General features: G+C 35.4%; 1 protein-coding gene across 1 annotated transcript in view; it reads right to left on the bottom strand.

Moving 5' to 3' along the window:
- The window catches only part of SLC30A7 (solute carrier family 30 member 7), a 65,428-nt gene extending 46,387 nt beyond the window's left edge, over nucleotides 1–19,041 (bottom strand). Inside the window, exons 1-5 of the mRNA XM_069478300.1 lie at nucleotides 18,786–19,041; nucleotides 18,459–18,560; nucleotides 7,000–7,113; nucleotides 2,870–2,957; nucleotides 2,078–2,204 (exon numbers count right to left, since the gene is read on the bottom strand). Of these exons, the coding sequence (XP_069334401.1) occupies nucleotides 2,078–2,204; nucleotides 2,870–2,957; nucleotides 7,000–7,113; nucleotides 18,459–18,560; nucleotides 18,786–18,865 (511 nt within the window). The 5' untranslated portion in view covers nucleotides 18,866–19,041. The remainder of the gene's footprint in view (nucleotides 1–2,077; nucleotides 2,205–2,869; nucleotides 2,958–6,999; nucleotides 7,114–18,458; nucleotides 18,561–18,785) is intronic.
- Between the last annotated feature and the right edge of the window lie 283 nt (nucleotides 19,042–19,324).

Here is a 19,324-nt window from a genome sequence, read left to right as displayed (position 1 = left end):
AGGAAACCACATCTAAAAAATGAAAATATTACAATGAGTCACCAAATAGAGAATATCAACAAAGAGACAGATATTATATTTTAAAACCAAACAGAAATTCTGGAGTTAAAAGCATAATAACTGAAATAAAACATTCAATAGAAGGGCTCAACAAGAGATCTGAGCTACAATAATAGCAAACTTGAAAATAGGTCAATAGAGATTATCTACTCTGAGGAGTAGAAAGAAAAGAAAATGAAAAATGAACAGAGTCTCATAGACCTGTGGAAACATCAAATGTATCAAATTAAGCACAACAGGAATCTCAGAAAGAGAAGAGAAAGAGGCAGAAAAAAATATTTGAAGAAATAATGGCTGAAAACTACCCAAATTTGATGGAAAATATTAGTCTACACACTCAAGAAACTCATCAAACTCCAAGTAGAATAAACTCAAGCAAAACCATACCTAGAGACATCATAATTAAGTTGATGAAAGTCAAACACAAAGAGAAAATCTTAAAAGTTGTGTAGCCCCAGAAAAATAACTTAGGAGCAAAGGAACTTCAACAAGATTAACAGCTAACTTCTTGACAGAAACCACAGAGGCCAAAAGACAGTGGAATGCTATCAAAATGCTGGAAAAAAAGACTCCATCAAGAATTCTATATCCAACTAAACTATCCTTTAAAATAAAGAAGAAATTGAGATATTTCCAGATTAACAAAAATCTGCCCTCCAAAAATATTAAAGAGTCTTTCTGGTCAAAATGAAAGGACACTAAATAGTAATTCAAATCCATACAAACAAAATTGCTTAAACAAAGCAAAAAATATACCAGAAAAAGTATAGGACAAAAAAACAGAAAAACCAGAATATGCAAACTAAAAACCCCTATGTAAAAGTGCAAAGACAAGCCACAGATTAGCAAAAGATATTTGCAAAACATAAAACAAAGGATTAGAGTATAAAATGTATTTAAAATGATTGTAAATAGGACAACAGAAAAACAGGAAAAAATACGAAGATGTAATTCTACAAGAGAAAAAACCAGAATGGCCTAAAAACATACCAGAAAGATGTTCAACTTCATGACTAATCAAATACCAAATAAAATGAGACATGATTTTTATCAAATTATTAGCAAAACTGTTTTACACCCACAATATTAAGTGTTGATGTGAGTGGGAGGAAATTAGTACTTGCATTGATTCCTGGGATAAATGAGAATGATAATCATTCTTCAGGGCAATTTGCAAAAGCCTATAGAAACTAAAAATGTATATATCCTATATTCCAGCAACTCTACTTATACTCTAGTACAGTGCAATTCAAAGACCTTTCTGTGAAAATGGAAATGTTCTATACCTTTACTGTCTAATACTATAGCCCGATGTGGCTACTGAGCATTTGAAATGTCACTACTGTGACTGAGGAACTGAATTTTTAATTTTATTTAATTCTAATTAACAAAAATTTAATTTAAATCATCATATGTGACTAATACATACAATATAGGACAGCTCTGGAAAAACATTTGCATATGTTCACAAGGATAGGCTTTATATGAATTAGCGAAAAAATGGAAACAACCTGAGATCTATCCAGAGAATGTTGGTTAAATAAACCACAGTCATCCACACCATGGAGTTCTATATGGCTGGTAACAAGGCAAGGTAGACTAATGCATACTAAACAGAAAGATCTCAAAGACATTACATAATGTATATAATTATATAGTAAATTTCATACACATACAGATAAAATTTTCTAATAACTAGATTTGTTTTGTGGTTTTCTAATATTTACTTGTTTGTTTTATATAAATGGTATCATACTGAATGGATGAGTTACAGATGTCTGGAGGAATCCACACCAAAATGATAATATGCACAGCTCGGGGAAGGCACTGAGATGGAGGGGCATGGAGAAGTGGGAGGGATGCTTCAGGAAGATATTAATAAGAGTCTACTGACACTATTTTTGTTACTAAAAATCAATATATAACTTAAGTTTAAAAAGTAACAATTTTCTAAAGTAAATAATTATGACAGAAACCTGGTAGAAAATGAAGAAACAAAGGATTCTAATCATCATACCAGAGCCATGAGAATGTCCGTGACCTCCATGCTTGAAAACAAATATTCCTATTAGGTTTACCACAAACCCAAGAATTGAAACAAGTAGTAGTCTCTCATGGTGCACATCTGGTGGGGCTAATGCTCTCTAGAAAACACATAATACAAACAAATAGCATTGATTTAATTTCTGATAAGTCATCTGGCAAAAACATAAGGGAATATTAAATATTTTGTTATTTTCCAAATTAAAAGCACTCAAAAAGTATCTGCCAAAACAGTTTATAGAAATAAAATCAGTGCTTACAAACTGCAGAAAAAGTAACACAATTACTACTTTTAAATAAATATAGACATTTAAAAGTGTGACTATTTGGTCCAAAATCTGTTCCTCTTTGGTATCTTAAAATACTGCCTTTCATTTTAAGTTCATTAACCTTTAAATTTTCTTCCTTTAAAAAAAAAAATACCAAATATTAAAGATTCATTGGCAAAACTCTCAGGTTCTATTTTCCTGTTAAGAACACGTCCCAACTGACCTCATTATCCAGATTGCACCTTTACTTTTCATAGTGTTAACACTTCATCCATAGCTTATAAAGTACCCTCTTTCAATTCCAAGAAGTTTCACATATATTTAATTTTTTAACTATTTTGTAAGCTCCTCTTATACACACATATTATCAAATCCAAGACTGTCCTCAAAAAATACTTAATGATAGTTGAAAACAGCTCTATTAACATGTACCTTTAATTAAGAAACATTTTCATTACAAAAATGTAATTTACTGAGTCTAAACATTATTACTATACCTCAACTCCTTCTGAGAAAATAAAAAAAGCAGTGAAGATCAAAAATAAGCCATTGACAAAGCCAGCCAGAACTTCCGCTCTAACATACCTAAAGAGGAGCAAAATAAACAACTGAATTATTAAGTTAATTCTTAAAAATTAAATCATAAATCTATATATGTTCAGAGATTCTAAACCATATTACATGGTTATAACTAGCCAGCAAAGTCCTAGTATTTATAGTATAGTACATTTTATTTTACAAATATTGTAGAAATGAGAAAATAAATTTAATTATGAATTACTTTTAATACCAGAATGCCACAAAACACATAGATTTCTAGAAGCCAATCAAAAGACCTTCTTAGAGTAAGTAGGTTTAGAAAGATCTTTTACAGAAATTTAAATCTCAAGTTGCCACTGGAAAAGGAAGAACAGGACCAGACAAGTGGACAAAGAAGAAAGGATCCAAAGATAAAAAGTAGAACAGGTCTGGTGAAAGGGGTTTTTAGAACTTATTAATTTCTCCTTTTCTAAGAACTCCTAATGCTTTCTGCTTTGTACCTTTCAGCTTTCAAATTTGGAATAGTGGAGCTTTGATCTGAAGGAAAATAAAATGATGTCTGAATTATACCAGAAACAACTTGAGATTTATATTTCTAATGCTTATTCTAAGATTAATAAATTTAGAATAAACTTTCAATTACCTATTTTTAAAATCAATTCTAGCTTCACATATTCTAACTAAACTATTTTTAAAATACCTGTCTTTTGCTCCATGGACTTCTGAAGCTTTCTGCTTCCTACCTGTGTGAAGCATTGGGGAAAGATTTTATTTTTCCATAATGTATATTTGGCTTAAAGTCATAAGAAACAACTTTAACTTAGCATTTTTACATGTTGAAACATTATTCAAAGGGTGCTGAGAGCAAGTAATCCCTCTGGTCCTTCAACTTAATGGGAGCTTTTCCTAGCTTTCTATGTTAACTTCTAGATAATACAATTTTTACTATAAAACCGGTTTTAAAGGAAAGAGAACTCTTTAAAATGTACTCTATCCAGTTATGTTGGAGCTTGTCCTGTCAAGCACATTCCAACATAGCATGTATTTCTATACTAAAAAATAATGCATACTCCTAACCTTTACCTTCTAACACTAGCATATTTTCTTTTTCTGGAGAATAGCTCATTAAATTCAAATAATTTGCAGCCAGCTTCACATAACCTACACTTAGGAGTTTATCTAATAAATCAGCAAGGTTACTGTCTGAAAAATAAAAAGCATTTCCTTTTAACCCACCCTTCCAGTCCCATAGCTAATGCTTGATTGAAAGCCTTTTGTGCTTGAGTTCCACTAGATTTCAAGATCAAAGGCAAGAAGGTTTTTCAGGTACTTTTTTGTTTCTAATTCCTAGCTTAGGAGGTATGCTCCACAAAATTCTGATAAATTGTTGGACTCAAGTGATTTAATTGGCTTTAATATATTTGCTAAGCTTGGATACAGGTTTAAAATGAAAACTTGTGAAAACTAGACACACTTGCCTTTACAAATGACTATGTTTACTTGAACAAATGGAGTGCATCTTGGAATTATTAAACAGAACATTTAATTCATGAATGTACTGCTGCCTAGTTAAGTATAGCTAGTGTTTGGATTCTTCGGCCAGGACACACACACACACACACACACACACACATGCACGCGCGCGCAAGATTCAAAAATATGTACCTATGTATATAAACATGTATGTATGTATTTATCTACCCAATGGATATATATTATTTTTATGATGGCTTTGTTCTTTCAAAAATAAGAGTGTGCTAAGACACAAAGATGACTTTTACATAAAGAAATAGTGAAAAGTCTTTGCTCTCAGATTCCCCTACTGTTTGTTTTACTGCAGTGTCAGCCTGCTATTATGATCATGTTGAACTGGGGGTTTATGGGGATTCATCTGAGACTTAACATGAATTAATCAGTGTCATTCTGATGTACTAACACCAGCAGTTTACTACTGCTGCTACTTACTACCACAGCAATTATTCACAGTTTCAACTATTACACCAACTTTTATTCTTTAATCTTTCCCAAAAGAAAAAAGAAAACACATGAGAAGACAGATTAAGAAAAAAAAACAGTGGCAAGAATATTACTCTCCTATATCCACTAGCTGAATATTCAAATCTGCCATGATACTGAAGGTATTCATAGGTATTCCTAAAAACCATCTTATAGTAACAGACAATGCATTCTAAATGGGAAACAACAAATACCTAAGCATTAAAAAACTGAGAATTTTTAATAGGCATTCACTGTTTATCAAGAAACATTGTTGAATAAGATATTCTAATTATATTTGTGATATATAATACACATGAATTACTAATTTTCCAACAAAAATTATAACTTCAGATATAGTCTTTCTTTAATAATTTACAATACAATCTTTCAATAGTTATTGTTCAAGATTATTTGAATATCACTAATATAGTGCCATAGAAAATGTTCTTACTGAGCTTTCAAGCTGCTTGAATTTATAGATACATAGAATTTATTGTTCTATACTATAAAAATAGTATGATTAGTATTTTTGTCCCATTTCATAATTTTATAAATAACCATATCATTTTGGTTATGACTAAAATCAGCATGTTCTGCCACAGAACCTCGTATTTCCCCTTTAGCACCTGTCACATTACATATGGCTACTATCGTATTTTTATGGAAGTGTTTCCCCATCAGGCCAGAAGTTCCTCCAAGGCAGGAGTCATGTCTTATTCATCTTTGTATCATTAGAACTAGAAAAGTATTCAACTTATAGTGGGCCCTGAATAAATACCTCAAGAGAATAAGAGTATGTGGAAGAAAAACTATGTGGAGAGAAGCAAATGTGGAGAAAAAGAGGAAGTAGTGAAGGAACAAGAGTAAAAGAGAGAGCAAGGGGCATTAAGAGACAGTGCATACAAGAAGGTGCATGTAAACAGGAGAGGGAGAGAATGAGAGAAACTGCACAGGAAAGGGACAGGGCAGGGAAGGAGAATCAGTGAAAGAAGGAAAGAGAGACTTAGGGAGAGGAAAAAGAAATAGAGCTGAAGAGGTTAAGAGGAGGGAAGGAGAGTTAGAGTCTCAAAGGTAAAGACAAACAGTAGAGGAAAAGAGCAGGGAAAAAGAAAGAATAAGAGAAGAAAGGTGTGGGAGTACTTAGGAGAGGATGAGAGAGAAAATGAGTATGAGGATGAGAATAAGACAGAGAGAAAATAGGAAAGACAGATGTAGAAGGAAGAGAATGTGAAAGAGTATTCACAGGGAAAAGGTGGGGGAAAGATGGAGGAAAATAATCAACAAGAAAGCAGAAGAGGGAGTAAGAAGGAAAAAGCAGTGGGGAAGAGAGAGAAAGCGGATATTGGTCCTGAGATCTACTTACACATAAATATAATTACACTGCAAAATATTCCAAGAGCTCAAAAAAGGAAACACTCAGGCAGTGTAATGAAATCATGGAAAATCCATTGCTTTTCCCAATCAGGAATGGCAAAAGGCAAATTCTTCCTCTAAGATGATCCAATATAGTCCCTTGACATAAAGATACCCTACAAATATTTGATTAATTGTCCAAATCAGCAAAAGCATGAGAAGTATTTTAGATAAAAGCAGAGCCAAAGAGGATAAGTTATGTAAAATCATGTTAGGAAATGATTTTAAATAAATTAACAGCAAAATATCCTTTCAAAAAGAAAAAGAAGAAAAGAAAGAAACATGACCATTTTTATACACTGGAATTTTTTATTATTCAAAACAAACCTAGGTTAAAAGTTGAGAAATTCACCTATATGGTAACAATCTCACCTAAATTTTTTTAGTAAAATCCAGATGCCCTAACCACTAAGCAAAGAATTCAGATGTAAATAAAAGTATATATTGTAGATTCCACTTATATACTATTCGAAAACAGGCAAAACTAATCCATGAAGTTATGACAGTGGTTATCCTGAGGGAGGTGGGTGGGAAGGAAACAGAAGAGGCATGAGAGGGGTTTCAAATATTCAAGTTACACAAGCGTGTTCAATTTATAAAAAACCACTGAGCTTAAGATTAGTGTATTTTTCTATGTATCTTATACTTCAATAAAAAGATTTTTAAAAAGTCTTACCCGTAAGAGAAAGCATCGTTATCTCTCCATTTTGAAATAACAGAAGCTGCCAATCCAGCCAAAATGGCAGTGCTATCGAAGAACATGTGAAAAGAGTCGGAAATCAAGCCTAAGCTGGAAAAGAACAAACACATGGGCATATTGTAATAAAAACCAAATAGTAGGCATCCTTCTCTAAAAATCTAAGATTCAGCCTCTGTTCACCAGAAATTAACCTTCTAAAAAGACAACGTTTAAATATAATATGTAGAAAGATTCCAAGAATAATTTTTAAACATCTAAAAAGGAAACCCTTGTACCCCATGCACAAAGAAAAGTCCAACTGCTGCTGAGAGGGGTAGAAACAAAGCCATCTGTTGTTGGCCCAAAGGTGGGAATCTGCCCCACTTTGGTCATTTGTAAAGTCAGCTGCCACTGAAAGAAAGGTAGAAAAAAACAGCCATCTGGAACTGGGGGCAAGGCTGAAAACCACTTGGGCACAGGATCTTACACTGATATAAAGCAAAGGTCTGATGGTGGATGTCCTGCTTATCCCTTTTGATACCAAGCTGCAGATGGTGGGGACAGGCAAAGAGAGGGAAGGTGCAAGACATTCTTGCTCCCCCTGTACCACCTCACCGCTACCAAGCCCTGAATAAAGAATGGGCAACAGCAATCTACCAGTGAGAGCACAAAGAGAGATACGCAGGACTTGCTGAAAGCCGAAAGTAGAGCAGGAACCCTGAAAAAGTCCTCCAGCAGTCCAAATTCCACACTAACCACAAAGTAGTAGGAACCACTGGCAAAATTTGAAGTTTGTGGCTTGTTGAAATTAACTAGCAACAACAAAATACAAAACCCAGTTCAACGTTTTTTTTTTTTTTTGAGACAGGGTCTCACTCTGCTGCCCAGGCTGGAGTGCTGTGGCTCAATCACAGCTCACTGCAGTCTCAAATTCCTGGGTTCAAGCAATTCTCCTGCCTGAGCCTCCAAAGTAACTAGGACTACAGGTGCGTCCCACCACATCCAGCTAATTTTTAAAATTTTTTTGTAGAGATGGGGTCTCGCTATTCCTCAGGCTGGTCTCAAACTCCTGGCCTCAAACGATCCTGCTGCGTCAGCCTCCCGAAGTGCTAGGATTTCAGGCATAAGCCAGTGAGCCTGGCCCCAGTTCAACTATCGAACATACAAATTTAAAACTTCCCACACTAATGATCAGACAGAAAAATAGGTGTGCCTATTTCTGGACATATACGCCATTAGTTCAGTCTCTATTATGCTTTTAAATACAATATCCAGCACTTGATATTTACAAGACACATAACGAAGATCAAGAAGGAAAAAAAAAAGAGACCCACTGTCAAGAGCTAAGGCAGTCAACAGAATCAGAACCAAAAATAACTCAGATGTTGGAACAATCAAGGACTTTAAAACAAATATGCTTAATATGTTAAAGTACATGGTATGAGGTAAAAAAAAAATTCATGAAGAAATAGGAAATTTCTAAAGAAATAGAAACTATAAAGGAATATAAAGGAAATAATTTTTTAAAATTATAATATTAAAGATAAAGACTAACAATCATGAGCTTCTGAGCAGACTAGACAATCAGATCAAAAGAAATTATACAAAGGGAAACACAAAGAGGAAAATCAGTGGAAACAACCAAACAAATAAAAAGAACGGAGCAACTAAAACCTGTCAGTGGACATCCTAAACCGACTATAATACATACATTTGGAATCTCAGGAGTGGAGAAGAAAGAATGGGGTAGAAAAAGTATTTAAAGGGAAAATGTTTGAGAATCTTCCAAAATTCATGAAAGAAAACTAATGACAGATTAAAGGAGCTTAATGAATCCCACAAAGGGATAAAACCCTACACATATCACAAACTGCTGAACACCAAAGAGAAAGAGAGAAATCTTGGAAAAACCAAAGGAAAAAAATTAGATTAAAAAAACAAAGATAAGATTTATACAATATTTTTTCATCAGAACTATCCAAGCCAGAATGCAATGGAGCAATATCTTATTGAAAGAAAAAAAAATACTGTCAACCAACAATTGTATATCCAGAAAAATATATTTGAAAAATGAAGGCAAAATAAAGACTTTTTTCAGACAAAACTGAGGGAATCCATTGCTAGACCTGAGTTAAACAAAATAATAAAGAAGTTCTTCAAATAGGAATAATAACACAGGAAAACTTATATCTGTAAAAAGAAACGAAGAATGCTGAAAATGATAAATATGTGGGTAGATATAGAAATTAATTTTTCTTACCTTTAATATCTTTTAAAGATAACTGAGAATAGAAAAATAGGAAAAAAACCAACAAAACCAAAAGTTCATTCCTTGAAAAGATCAATAAAATTCGCAACTGAATAAGAAAAAAGAGAAAAACCTCAAATTACCAAAAATCAGGAATGAAAAAGGGACATTACTACTGACTTTACAGAAGTATATTGGCCGGGCAAGGTGGCTCACACCTGTAATCTTAGCACTCTGGGAGGCGGAGTCAGGAGGACTGCTTGAGGTCAGGAGTTTGAGACCAGGCTAAGCAAGAGCAAGACCCCGTCTCTACTAAAAATAGAAAAATTAGCCAGGCATCATGGAACTTGCCTATGGTTCCAGCTATTCAGGAGGCTGAGGTAGGAGGATTGCTTCAGCCCACGAGTGTGAGGTTGCAGTGAGCTGTGATGATGCCACTGCACTCTACCTAGGGCAACAGAGTGAGACCATGTCTTAAACAAAAAAAAAAAAAAAAGAAATATGTTATGATGATTTTACAACTCTGTTGAATATACTAAAAGCCACTGAACTGTACACTTTAAATGGGTAAATTGTATATGTGAATTATATCTCAATAAAGTTTGTTTTATTTTGATTTTTAAAGATAACTGACTGTCTAAAGTGAAGGATAACATGCCATGGGGGTACAGGCCAAATCTAGGCCACCATCTGTTTTTATAAGTTGTACTGGAACACAGTTGTGCTCAATGCTTTATGTATTATCTATAGGGTGCTTCTGTGCTACAACAGTAGAGCCAAGTAGTTGTGACAGAGACCTTATGGCCCTTAAAGTCTAAAATATTTACTATTAATATCTCCTGATTACATAAAGTTTGCTAAGCTCTGGTATAAAGTAAAACTACAAATCCTGTATTATGGGGTTTATAACATGTAAAAGTGAAATGTATGACAATAATAGCACGCAGAGTAGAAGAAGAAAATGAAAGAGTATTATTGTAAGTTTCTCACAAGATACATGAAATGACATATTATTTGTGATAATTTAAAGATTCATATTACACACACTAAAGCAACCACTAAAAAAACCCACTAAAGCAGGAGCAGGAAATCCTGTACCAACACAAAGCACGTGTTCTGGGGAAGGTGCTGGAAATTTGTTCTCATCCAAAACCATGCACATATACATGGCAGAATTTGGCTTTCATGGGAGGAGGAGTAAAAATGTTGGAAAAAACCATACTCCTGAGGTCCAGGTTTATAGGGTCTGCCTAAGACTGAGGCCAAGTCAAGTTAGCAAATACCCCTCTGCCCTCACCATAAACCTAGCACTGAATAACAAGCAATAGCAATCTGTAACTTGGGTAGGGGTAAGAGCTTCTGTGGCACATGCAGCATACAGAGACAACTGGAAGCACAAGATCTAACCAATGAATGAGCATGAATGAGCAGATAGATGAGGCATACCTATTTCCAGTCATAAATACTATTAACTCAATATCCACTACTCTTTACTCACAATGTCCAGTGTTTGATCAAAAATTTCAGGACACAAAAAAAGCAAGGAAAAAAACTCATCACGGAGAAAGCACTCAATAGAACTAGGCCCAGATATTGGAACTATCATAAACTGTGATTAACATGTTAAAGGATCTATGGAAAAGGTGGACAAAATGCATGAACCAATGGGGAATTTCAGTAGAGAAATGGGAAATATAAAAAGATCAAAGGAAAGTGCTAGAAACAAAAAACAATGTGTCAGCAAAGAAGAATTCTTCTAATTGGCTTATCAGCAGACTAGACAAAGCTGAGGAAAGAAATCAGCAAACTTGAAGAGATGCCAATAAAAAATATTATGAAAGCAATCATATATCACCAGCTCAGTCTTTAAAAATAAGCTTCTGGGCCAGGCACAGTGGCTCATGCCTGTATTCCTAGCACTCTGGGAGGCCAAGGCAGGAGGATTGCTTGAGGTCAGGAGTTCAAGACCAGCCTGAGCAACAGCGAGAGCCCATCTATACCAAAAATAGAAAAAATTAGCTGGGCATGGTGGCACGCACCTATAGTCCCAGCTTTTCGGGGGGCTGGGCCAAGAGGATTGCTTGAGTCCAGGTGTTTGAGGTTGCTGTGAGCTGGGCTGACATCATGGCACTCTAGCCCAGGTGACAAAGTGAATAAATGAAAAAGCTGAATGAGAAAACTGATACCTGAGGACAAGGTAAGGGGCATGCTATTCATGCAATTTTCTCAGATTTAGTATTTTAAGATTTATCAATGGATAGTTAGATAACCAGAAAAGTAAACACTTGGACCATAACAGCTAAGTAACACTGAAAATAATGACTTAACTTTATTATATTTTGAAGTATGAAAGAGACATTTGAAGAATTTCTCTGTACTATTAAAAAACTACTAATAAAAACGTTGTCTATGATTTTGTTTTTTACCTCCTGAGAAAAAATTAATAGGGTAAAATACTGTTAAAATTTGGGTTCAGAAAATCATACTTCTATTCTGATTAAACAGTATAGTTGTATTCACTTATGGAATGTTATCACTAAATTTAAAAGTCAACTTCATTAACTACATTAGATTACATATTTAATAAATTTTTTCCTCCCTATGCATGGTTTTTAAATGTTTTTATTTCTTAATGTGCTATATTGTATATATGACTTTTATTTTAAATAACTATAAATCAGTTTTAGAAAGCTCGGTATTTGTTTTAAATAAATATAAATGAATAAATACTTACTGATTTATTGATCTATACATATACTTAACAAAACACTATGCCATGGGTTGAATTGTATCTCCTGCCCCCACCCCCAAATTCATATGTTGAAGTCTAACCCCCAGTACCTCAGAATGTGACCTTATTTAGAAAAAGGTTCATTGCAAAAATAATTAGTGAAGATTCGGTCATTAAGGTGGGCCCTAATCCAATGTGACTCATGTCCTTATAAAAAAGGGAAATTTGTTGAAGACACACATACAGCAGACCACCATGTGAAGATAAGGCAGAGATTGGGTGATGCTTCTACAAGCCAAGAAAATGTCGAAGATTTCCAGCAAATCAACTAAAGCTAGGGGAGAGTCATGGAACAGATTCTTCTTCAGAATCCTCAGAACGAATCAACCCTGCAGATGCCTTGATCTCAGACTTACAGCCTCCAGAACTGTGAGACAATATAGTTCTGCTGTTTAAGCCACTTGGTTTTTATTAATAGTACTTTGTTACGTCAGCCCTAGTAAACTAATACTCACTATTTTTTTCAACAAATTTACTTATATAAATTTCAACAGACACCAAACATTGCCTTAATAGGGGGAAAAAAGGCAAATCCCTTTTGGATACTACAGCAATCAATCCTTTTAAAGATATATTTAATAGCATGGCAATTTTAACACTCTTTAAAATGAAATTTTATTTAAATTTTAAGTAAATCTAATTTTTATTAAAATATTATTTTATTTTTACTATTTAATAAAATGCGACTCTACCTGAAAAACTACTACCTCTTCTGAGAGGGAAGAACATCATGTTCCCTTAAAGCACTGCAATAGGAGTTCTTTTCCCTTAAACCTAATATCATGATTTAAAAATGCTCAGCTGCAAATATGCAGACAAACTCATGTGAATAACAGTTTACTTTTAGTTCCCTGCTCACCTATTATTATAAGTAAAAATATTTCTCATGAGGCGTGTCAATTTTATTGCTCATCTTAAATATTAGCAAATGTTTCTGATTATAAATTATCATTTAAACTATATGGCATAAATGTCCTTAAAAAATAAAGGTAGCATAGAGAATATCTAAGGTTATATGATTTAAACACCAAATGTAACTTTGGTAAATCATAATAAAGAAAAAGTAGTTGTTAAAATTGACATACTGGTTTTAGTCTCTTCTTTAAGCGCTGCTAGTTTCTGCAAAATACACTTTTTTAACTTTTTAAGTGACTACTTTCTAAAGACATTTTAGTATGGAAAACTTTGGGCATAAAGGGGAAATATGAACACTAAAGCAAAATAGAATAAATGTAAGCAAAGCATATGGTAAAAGAAACTTTTGAAAAGGATTTTATTTAAGGTCTACTAAAAACAAAAACAAAGAAAGGGAGAAAGAAAACCTATAAATTAAGAGAGACTTAAGAGAACTATCAACTAAATACTAGGTGTGGATCTTGTTTGTATTCTGATCTATAAAATCAAATAAAAAAGAATTTATGAGACAATGAGGTGTAACTAAATACTCACTAGATATTAATGAGACATTAATTTTTATAGGTGATAATGGTTGTAGGTTATATTAAAAAGGGGAACTCTTATCTTTTAGAGAATCATATTGATATAGTTATAGAGTAAAGTATATATGTATGTGTTCTAAAACAATCCAATGGTGGGACAAGGATAAGAGAATAAAATAGACCATGTACTGGGTGAATGGGTACACGAGGTCAATTAAATTCTCTACTTTTATATATGTTTAAAATTTTCCAAGATAAAAAATTTTTAAAAAGGTCTATTGGTAGCAAACCTAACAGTTTATTTACATTACTTGTTGAATATTCTTCAAAATTGAAGATATGGGATCATCCTAATTCACAAACCCCTTACCAGCTGATTCCGATGATTTAGAACAAGGAGGAAAAACAATGACTATCAATTTATTATCAAGAAATTAGAAAATTCTTAGAATCCTGACATTAGTAATGTCAATAAACTAATTAGTTGCAGTGAAATACCCCATAACTCCACTAGATTCCATTACATAATCCCTTACTTTAAAAAATTTTCTGAGCAAAATGAAATACTTATCTAAATTTTTTTTTTTTTTTTTGAGACAAAGTCTCGCTTTGTTGCCCAGGCTAGAGTGAGTGCCATGGCGTCAGCCTAGCTCACAGCAACCTCAATCTCCTGGGCTTAAGCGATCCTACTGCCTCAGCCTCCCGAGTAGCTGGGATGACAGGCATGCGCCACCATGCCCGGCTAATTTTTTCTATATATATTTTAGTTGTCCAGATAATTTCTTTCTATTTTTAGTAGAGACGGGGTCTCGCTCTTGCTCAGGCTGGTCTTGAACTCCTGACCTCGAGCGATCCACCCGCCTCGGCCTCCCAGAGTGCTAGGATTACAGGCGTGAGCCATCGCGCCCGGCCTTATCTAAATTTTTAAGATTAAAAAAAATAAAACTATAGGAAAGCAAAAGACATCACCATAAGCTGGTAAGTAATGCTGCCTTTTAAAAAGGGAAAAGTTGATTTTGGAAGACTAAGATATATAAGAATTTTAATTTTGCAGAAAAATATGCGATTAATAAAACCATTTCTCTTTACCAAGGAATTACTTTACAAATATCTGCTGTGACATATAGAAGTAAAACCAAATAAATAGCCAGCTTTGCCTTAAACATTTCTTGAATAAAGATTTACTTTGTGAACACAAAGACATTTACCTTTAGAGTTACCTGAGTTTCTTCTACGGTCTAGGGAAAAATGGTTGCAACAGCTTTGGTAAAAAGTACTACTAAAATGAAATTTCTTAATAATGAAGTAAAAATAAAACAGAAGAGTATAAAAACAAAACAAACTGTATTGAAACACTAGAAAAAAATCGTGCTATGGTGGGAAAAAACACTTAGATGACAAGTGCTATAGGCTCTGTTGCTGATTTGGGAAGTAAAAAACTTTGGGTCTCAATTTTCTCTCTCTCTCCAGTCCCACTTCTAGAACCTACAGTGTCCACATAGTCCCTTTCTTCCTTTATTATTATTATTTTTTTTTTTTTTGAGACAGAGTCTCACTCTGTTGCCTGGGCTAGAGTGCCGTGGCATCAGCCTAGTTCACAGCAACCTCAAACTCCTGGCTGGGCTCAAGCAATCCTCCTGCCTCAGCCTCCCAAGTAGCTGGGACTACAGGCATGAGCCACCATGCCTGGCTAATTTTTTCTATATATTTTTAGCTGTCCAGATAATTTCTTTCTATTTTTTTTAGTAGAGACAGGGTCTTGCTCTTGTTCAGGCTGGTCTCGAACTCCTGAGCTCAAACAATCCACCTGCCTCGGCCTCCCAGAGTGCTAGGATTACAGGTGTGAGCCATTGCGCCCGGCCTCCTTTCTTCCTTTATAAAGAATACTTGACTTTCAGCAGAATACATGGTTGACTGGAAAAAAGACCACATTTGCAACCAGGCATGACTATGTGATAAAGTTTTAGTGAAAGTATTATGTTTTAACAGCCAGATAAATCTACTTAAAAGACAATATATACAACTTTTGCCTTTTTCTCCACATTCCAGACATTATGCTGCCAGGGATGGCTGGAACCCTAATACTCAACTTGGAAACAATGTTTTATCTTATTTCAACAACCATTATTTTGAAGTTTTTCTGTAATTTGAAAACAAACTTAATCCTAGATGGTATAAAAACCACACTCTTATTATACTATGCTACCTTGAAATCAATTACTCAATAATAAACAAGTGAATGAAAAATAAAATGCTAGAAGGAAAAGTACACTAGAAAGAAAGAAAAATTACTACCATTTTCCTCCTAATTTCCAAGAATAAAAGGAGTTCAACATTTTGTTGGGTTTTTTTTTTTCTTCCCTAACAGGGGTAGTTGGCATGTTTAGTGTAGGTAAAGTAATTCCATACATTAATTACTCCCTCATTCTTCATTCAGCAAATATGTATTTAGCATCCACTATGTGCCATGTATTAAGGTGCCTGAATAGACAGAAAAGATCCTTACTTTAATAAAGTTTACATTCTAGTGGAAAGGTGAAAGGTAGTGTATATTTAATGGGGTAAAAATACACAAAGCACTTAGCTATTCCTCCATTGAAGAGACCTTCTCACCATCAAAAATATAAATTAACTGTAAGTTCTTCCTTTAAAATGAAGGCTCTGAACAAAAACCAGAACAATTTAACATTTGTTGCAACTAGATCAATTGTTTCTATGAACCTTTATTTGTGAAGAGAGTGTTTTCTCCACATTTTAATGACCTACAGGGAAAAAAAATTCTTGATATTTCATGTTCTCAACAACTTGAAACTTATTTTTACAGAATAAAATTGAACATAAAAATGACTATGACAAAAAAAATGGCCTTTGGTCAGAAATTTAATTAAGGAACTTAGCTAATTGAACCTACAGGAACAGAGATAATCTGGCCATATAAAGCAATTATTGATTAGTCAACAAAAGGAACTAAAAATTTTGGTGTCTAAATAAAACATAGAAAGCCAGATTATAAAAAGGCCAGAGTAATTTCTAAATCTGGCCAAATATCAATGGGAAGAGATTTGTACCTCATAACCACCAATAAAAATTAATATTGGGGAATAATTGGTTTTGGATATGGAGTATACCCAACATACTTACGCATGAGAAGATGAATATCTACCTGCTAAATGATCTAAGTATGACAGTCTCTAGAGCTAGAATTTAAATCTGGAAGATACACACAATGAAAGAGAGCAAACTGGAAGGGTATAGAAGAAAAAGTCACCTAAAGGGCAGAAGAACAAATCCCCTACGGACAACAAGAACATGAAAGCCACCTACCACTGATGTTTTCCTTACACACTGACATATATTGACTTGTAAAACAATGGTTATAGTAAGCTCCTCAATAGATCTTTATAGATAAAGAGTTACTATACACCTAACTTCCCATAAAAGAGGTGGTTCAGGCACTTCAAATATGAATCCCTTGAACAAGGTACTTCACAGGGTGATTTATGCAATGGAAGGCCATGTATTGCCATATAAAGTAACTGTAGCAAATATGCATATATAAGCTATGATACAGTCTTGATACAATAAGCACATATGCCAAAATTATGGCATAATTTAGGAAGAGAAAAATGTAAGATATATATATTTATGATAAAGTATAGTTACTCAAATACAAGTTAAGATTATAGTGGTTTTAACCTCTGTAAGACATTAAAGTGTGTCAAAATTATAAAATTAAAAAAATTAACATATGATGGGGTATCCTTCAGATATATATGATTCCCAGAGTATTCAAAATGGTTATTACGTATATTAAGTTTTCACTATGTCAATATGCGTTTTACACCCAAGTTGACTAAACCAATAACCTTCATAATCTGCTGGCTATTGACTATTTTTGATACAATTGAATTGATAGTTGAATTGAAAAGAGCCCATTTTTTTCACATAAAAATATACTATCACAAAAACCTGGTGATATCATCATTGGTTGACCTCAACAGAGATAAAGATCAAGGACAGTTAATTCTCTTTGCAAGTAGACCTTAAGGGACAGAGGCTATGTTTATTTAATTGATAGAAAATAAAGCATACATGCCATAGGTTCTTAATCTGGGAAGAAAGATCTACTTCAGAGAACACAAGAACACCCTGAAGCTTTATATAAAATTCTGGGTCTTTGCTTTCATCTGATTCTTAAATGGGTATGGAATCTAAAGACAGAATTAGTACACCTAGAAGTGTGATGATCTTATTGTTTAGCAGAACAACACCACATGTCCTTAAGTTATTATACCTGAATACTAGTAACTGCATTTCCATCGAGTTACACTGTATTTTCCTCTTCCTGAAGCAGTTGCCAAACAAAACAAACCCCAAGTTGACACCAAAAACTCAAGAGATTCAGGCTTTAAGAAAACTATATGGGATTTTTCAACGCAGTCAAGACCAGAGGAAAACCATGAGACACTTTCAGCATTAAATTAACGAGAGAAGAGAATGACACACATTTCTCTGCATATCCTTTTATAAACCTCTTCCCCATTCCAAGACCTAATAACAAATTAAGCACAACATCTCAGATATTCCCTCTCAAAATCTTAAGGGTGAAATCCAAATGCCACTCCCCCACACAGAGGCAGAGATCAGGTTTCTTCCAATTCTAACAAAGTGGGCAAAGCTAAGGCGTGCAATTAGAGATGAAAGACTCTCCATTTGCCAAAATGAGGAGGGGGCTTGTCAGTCTTGTCTGACGTAGATGGGGGAGACCACAAGGAGAGCTGCACGTGATGGGCCCCGGATGTTAAGAAATGTAGCCCTACCAGATTGCTGTGGCCATGAGAAAGCAACTCAGCAGCAGAGGTGGTGGCAAAGGTAAGACCTGAACCTCCTGGTGAAGAGCTACGTGGCACTGGGCAAACAGTGCTTCTTCTCCCCAACCCTCTGCTTCCGCCCCAACCATTTTCCCCTTTTTGGTTACCAGTTGCTCCAGATGCCATAGAGTAATTCCACAAAAGCGAAAGAGAGGTTCAGGCACAGGAAGAAAAACAGGTTCCGGGACGTCTTGTCCGACAGGATAGACCTGGTCATAACACAAGTGGGAAAGAGCAGGGAGAGTCAAAGGGGTGCCGGGACCCCGAAGCTGAGTCCCCCTTTCAAGACCCTCCCAATACACACAATCCTTTGCTCACAGCGGGGAGTTGAGAGGGAGTACCTCACGCTCCCTCTCTGGACCTCGGGACATTCTGAGGTCTGGGCCCTCTCCTCTTCTGCCAGCCACCCCCTCCCAGCAAAGAGCACCCCGCACCTAAACCAGCCCGAGATCTTGCCGAACAGATTGAACTTCGGTGGTTTGTATTCATCGTCCTTGATGGACAGGGGCAACATCTTCTCTGCCCGGCGAAGGGCCGGGTCTACTCCCCTCTATAAGCGGCTCCGTCAGGGTGATGGCAGTGACAGTAGTGACGCCTCAGACGGGAATCCCCAGTGCTCCTCCGGGACCGCGCGCCGCTGCGAGACTCAGTCAGATACAGACACACACCCGGGAGCTCGCTGACTTCCGGCCCGGGCCGCGCAACGGGTCCTGGGACGGGAAAGAAGGGAGGCGGGATCGTGGGTGGGGCCTGCGCTGCGGGGGCGGGGCTTACGGGGGCGGGATGGGAGCTGTCCTGGGTCTGTTGAGGGTGCGGAAGGAGGTGGCAACTGCGAAGGGGGTAGTCTAAGGGACTAACCTGGTGAACGGTCCAGTCACCTGGACTCAGAAACAAAATCCTGAGGTGGCGACCTGAAGACTGGGCTGTCAGTAGGTTGAGAGCCCGCTCACGCCCACCCTGACCGCCTCCCGCC

This window comes from Eulemur rufifrons, chromosome 8 (genome assembly GCF_041146395.1).
Source record: "Eulemur rufifrons isolate Redbay chromosome 8, OSU_ERuf_1, whole genome shotgun sequence".
Classification (NCBI taxonomy): domain Eukaryota; kingdom Metazoa; phylum Chordata; class Mammalia; order Primates; family Lemuridae; genus Eulemur; species Eulemur rufifrons.
The sequence above is the reverse complement of the archived record's forward strand: the minus strand, read 5'-3'. Positions and strand labels throughout refer to the sequence as shown.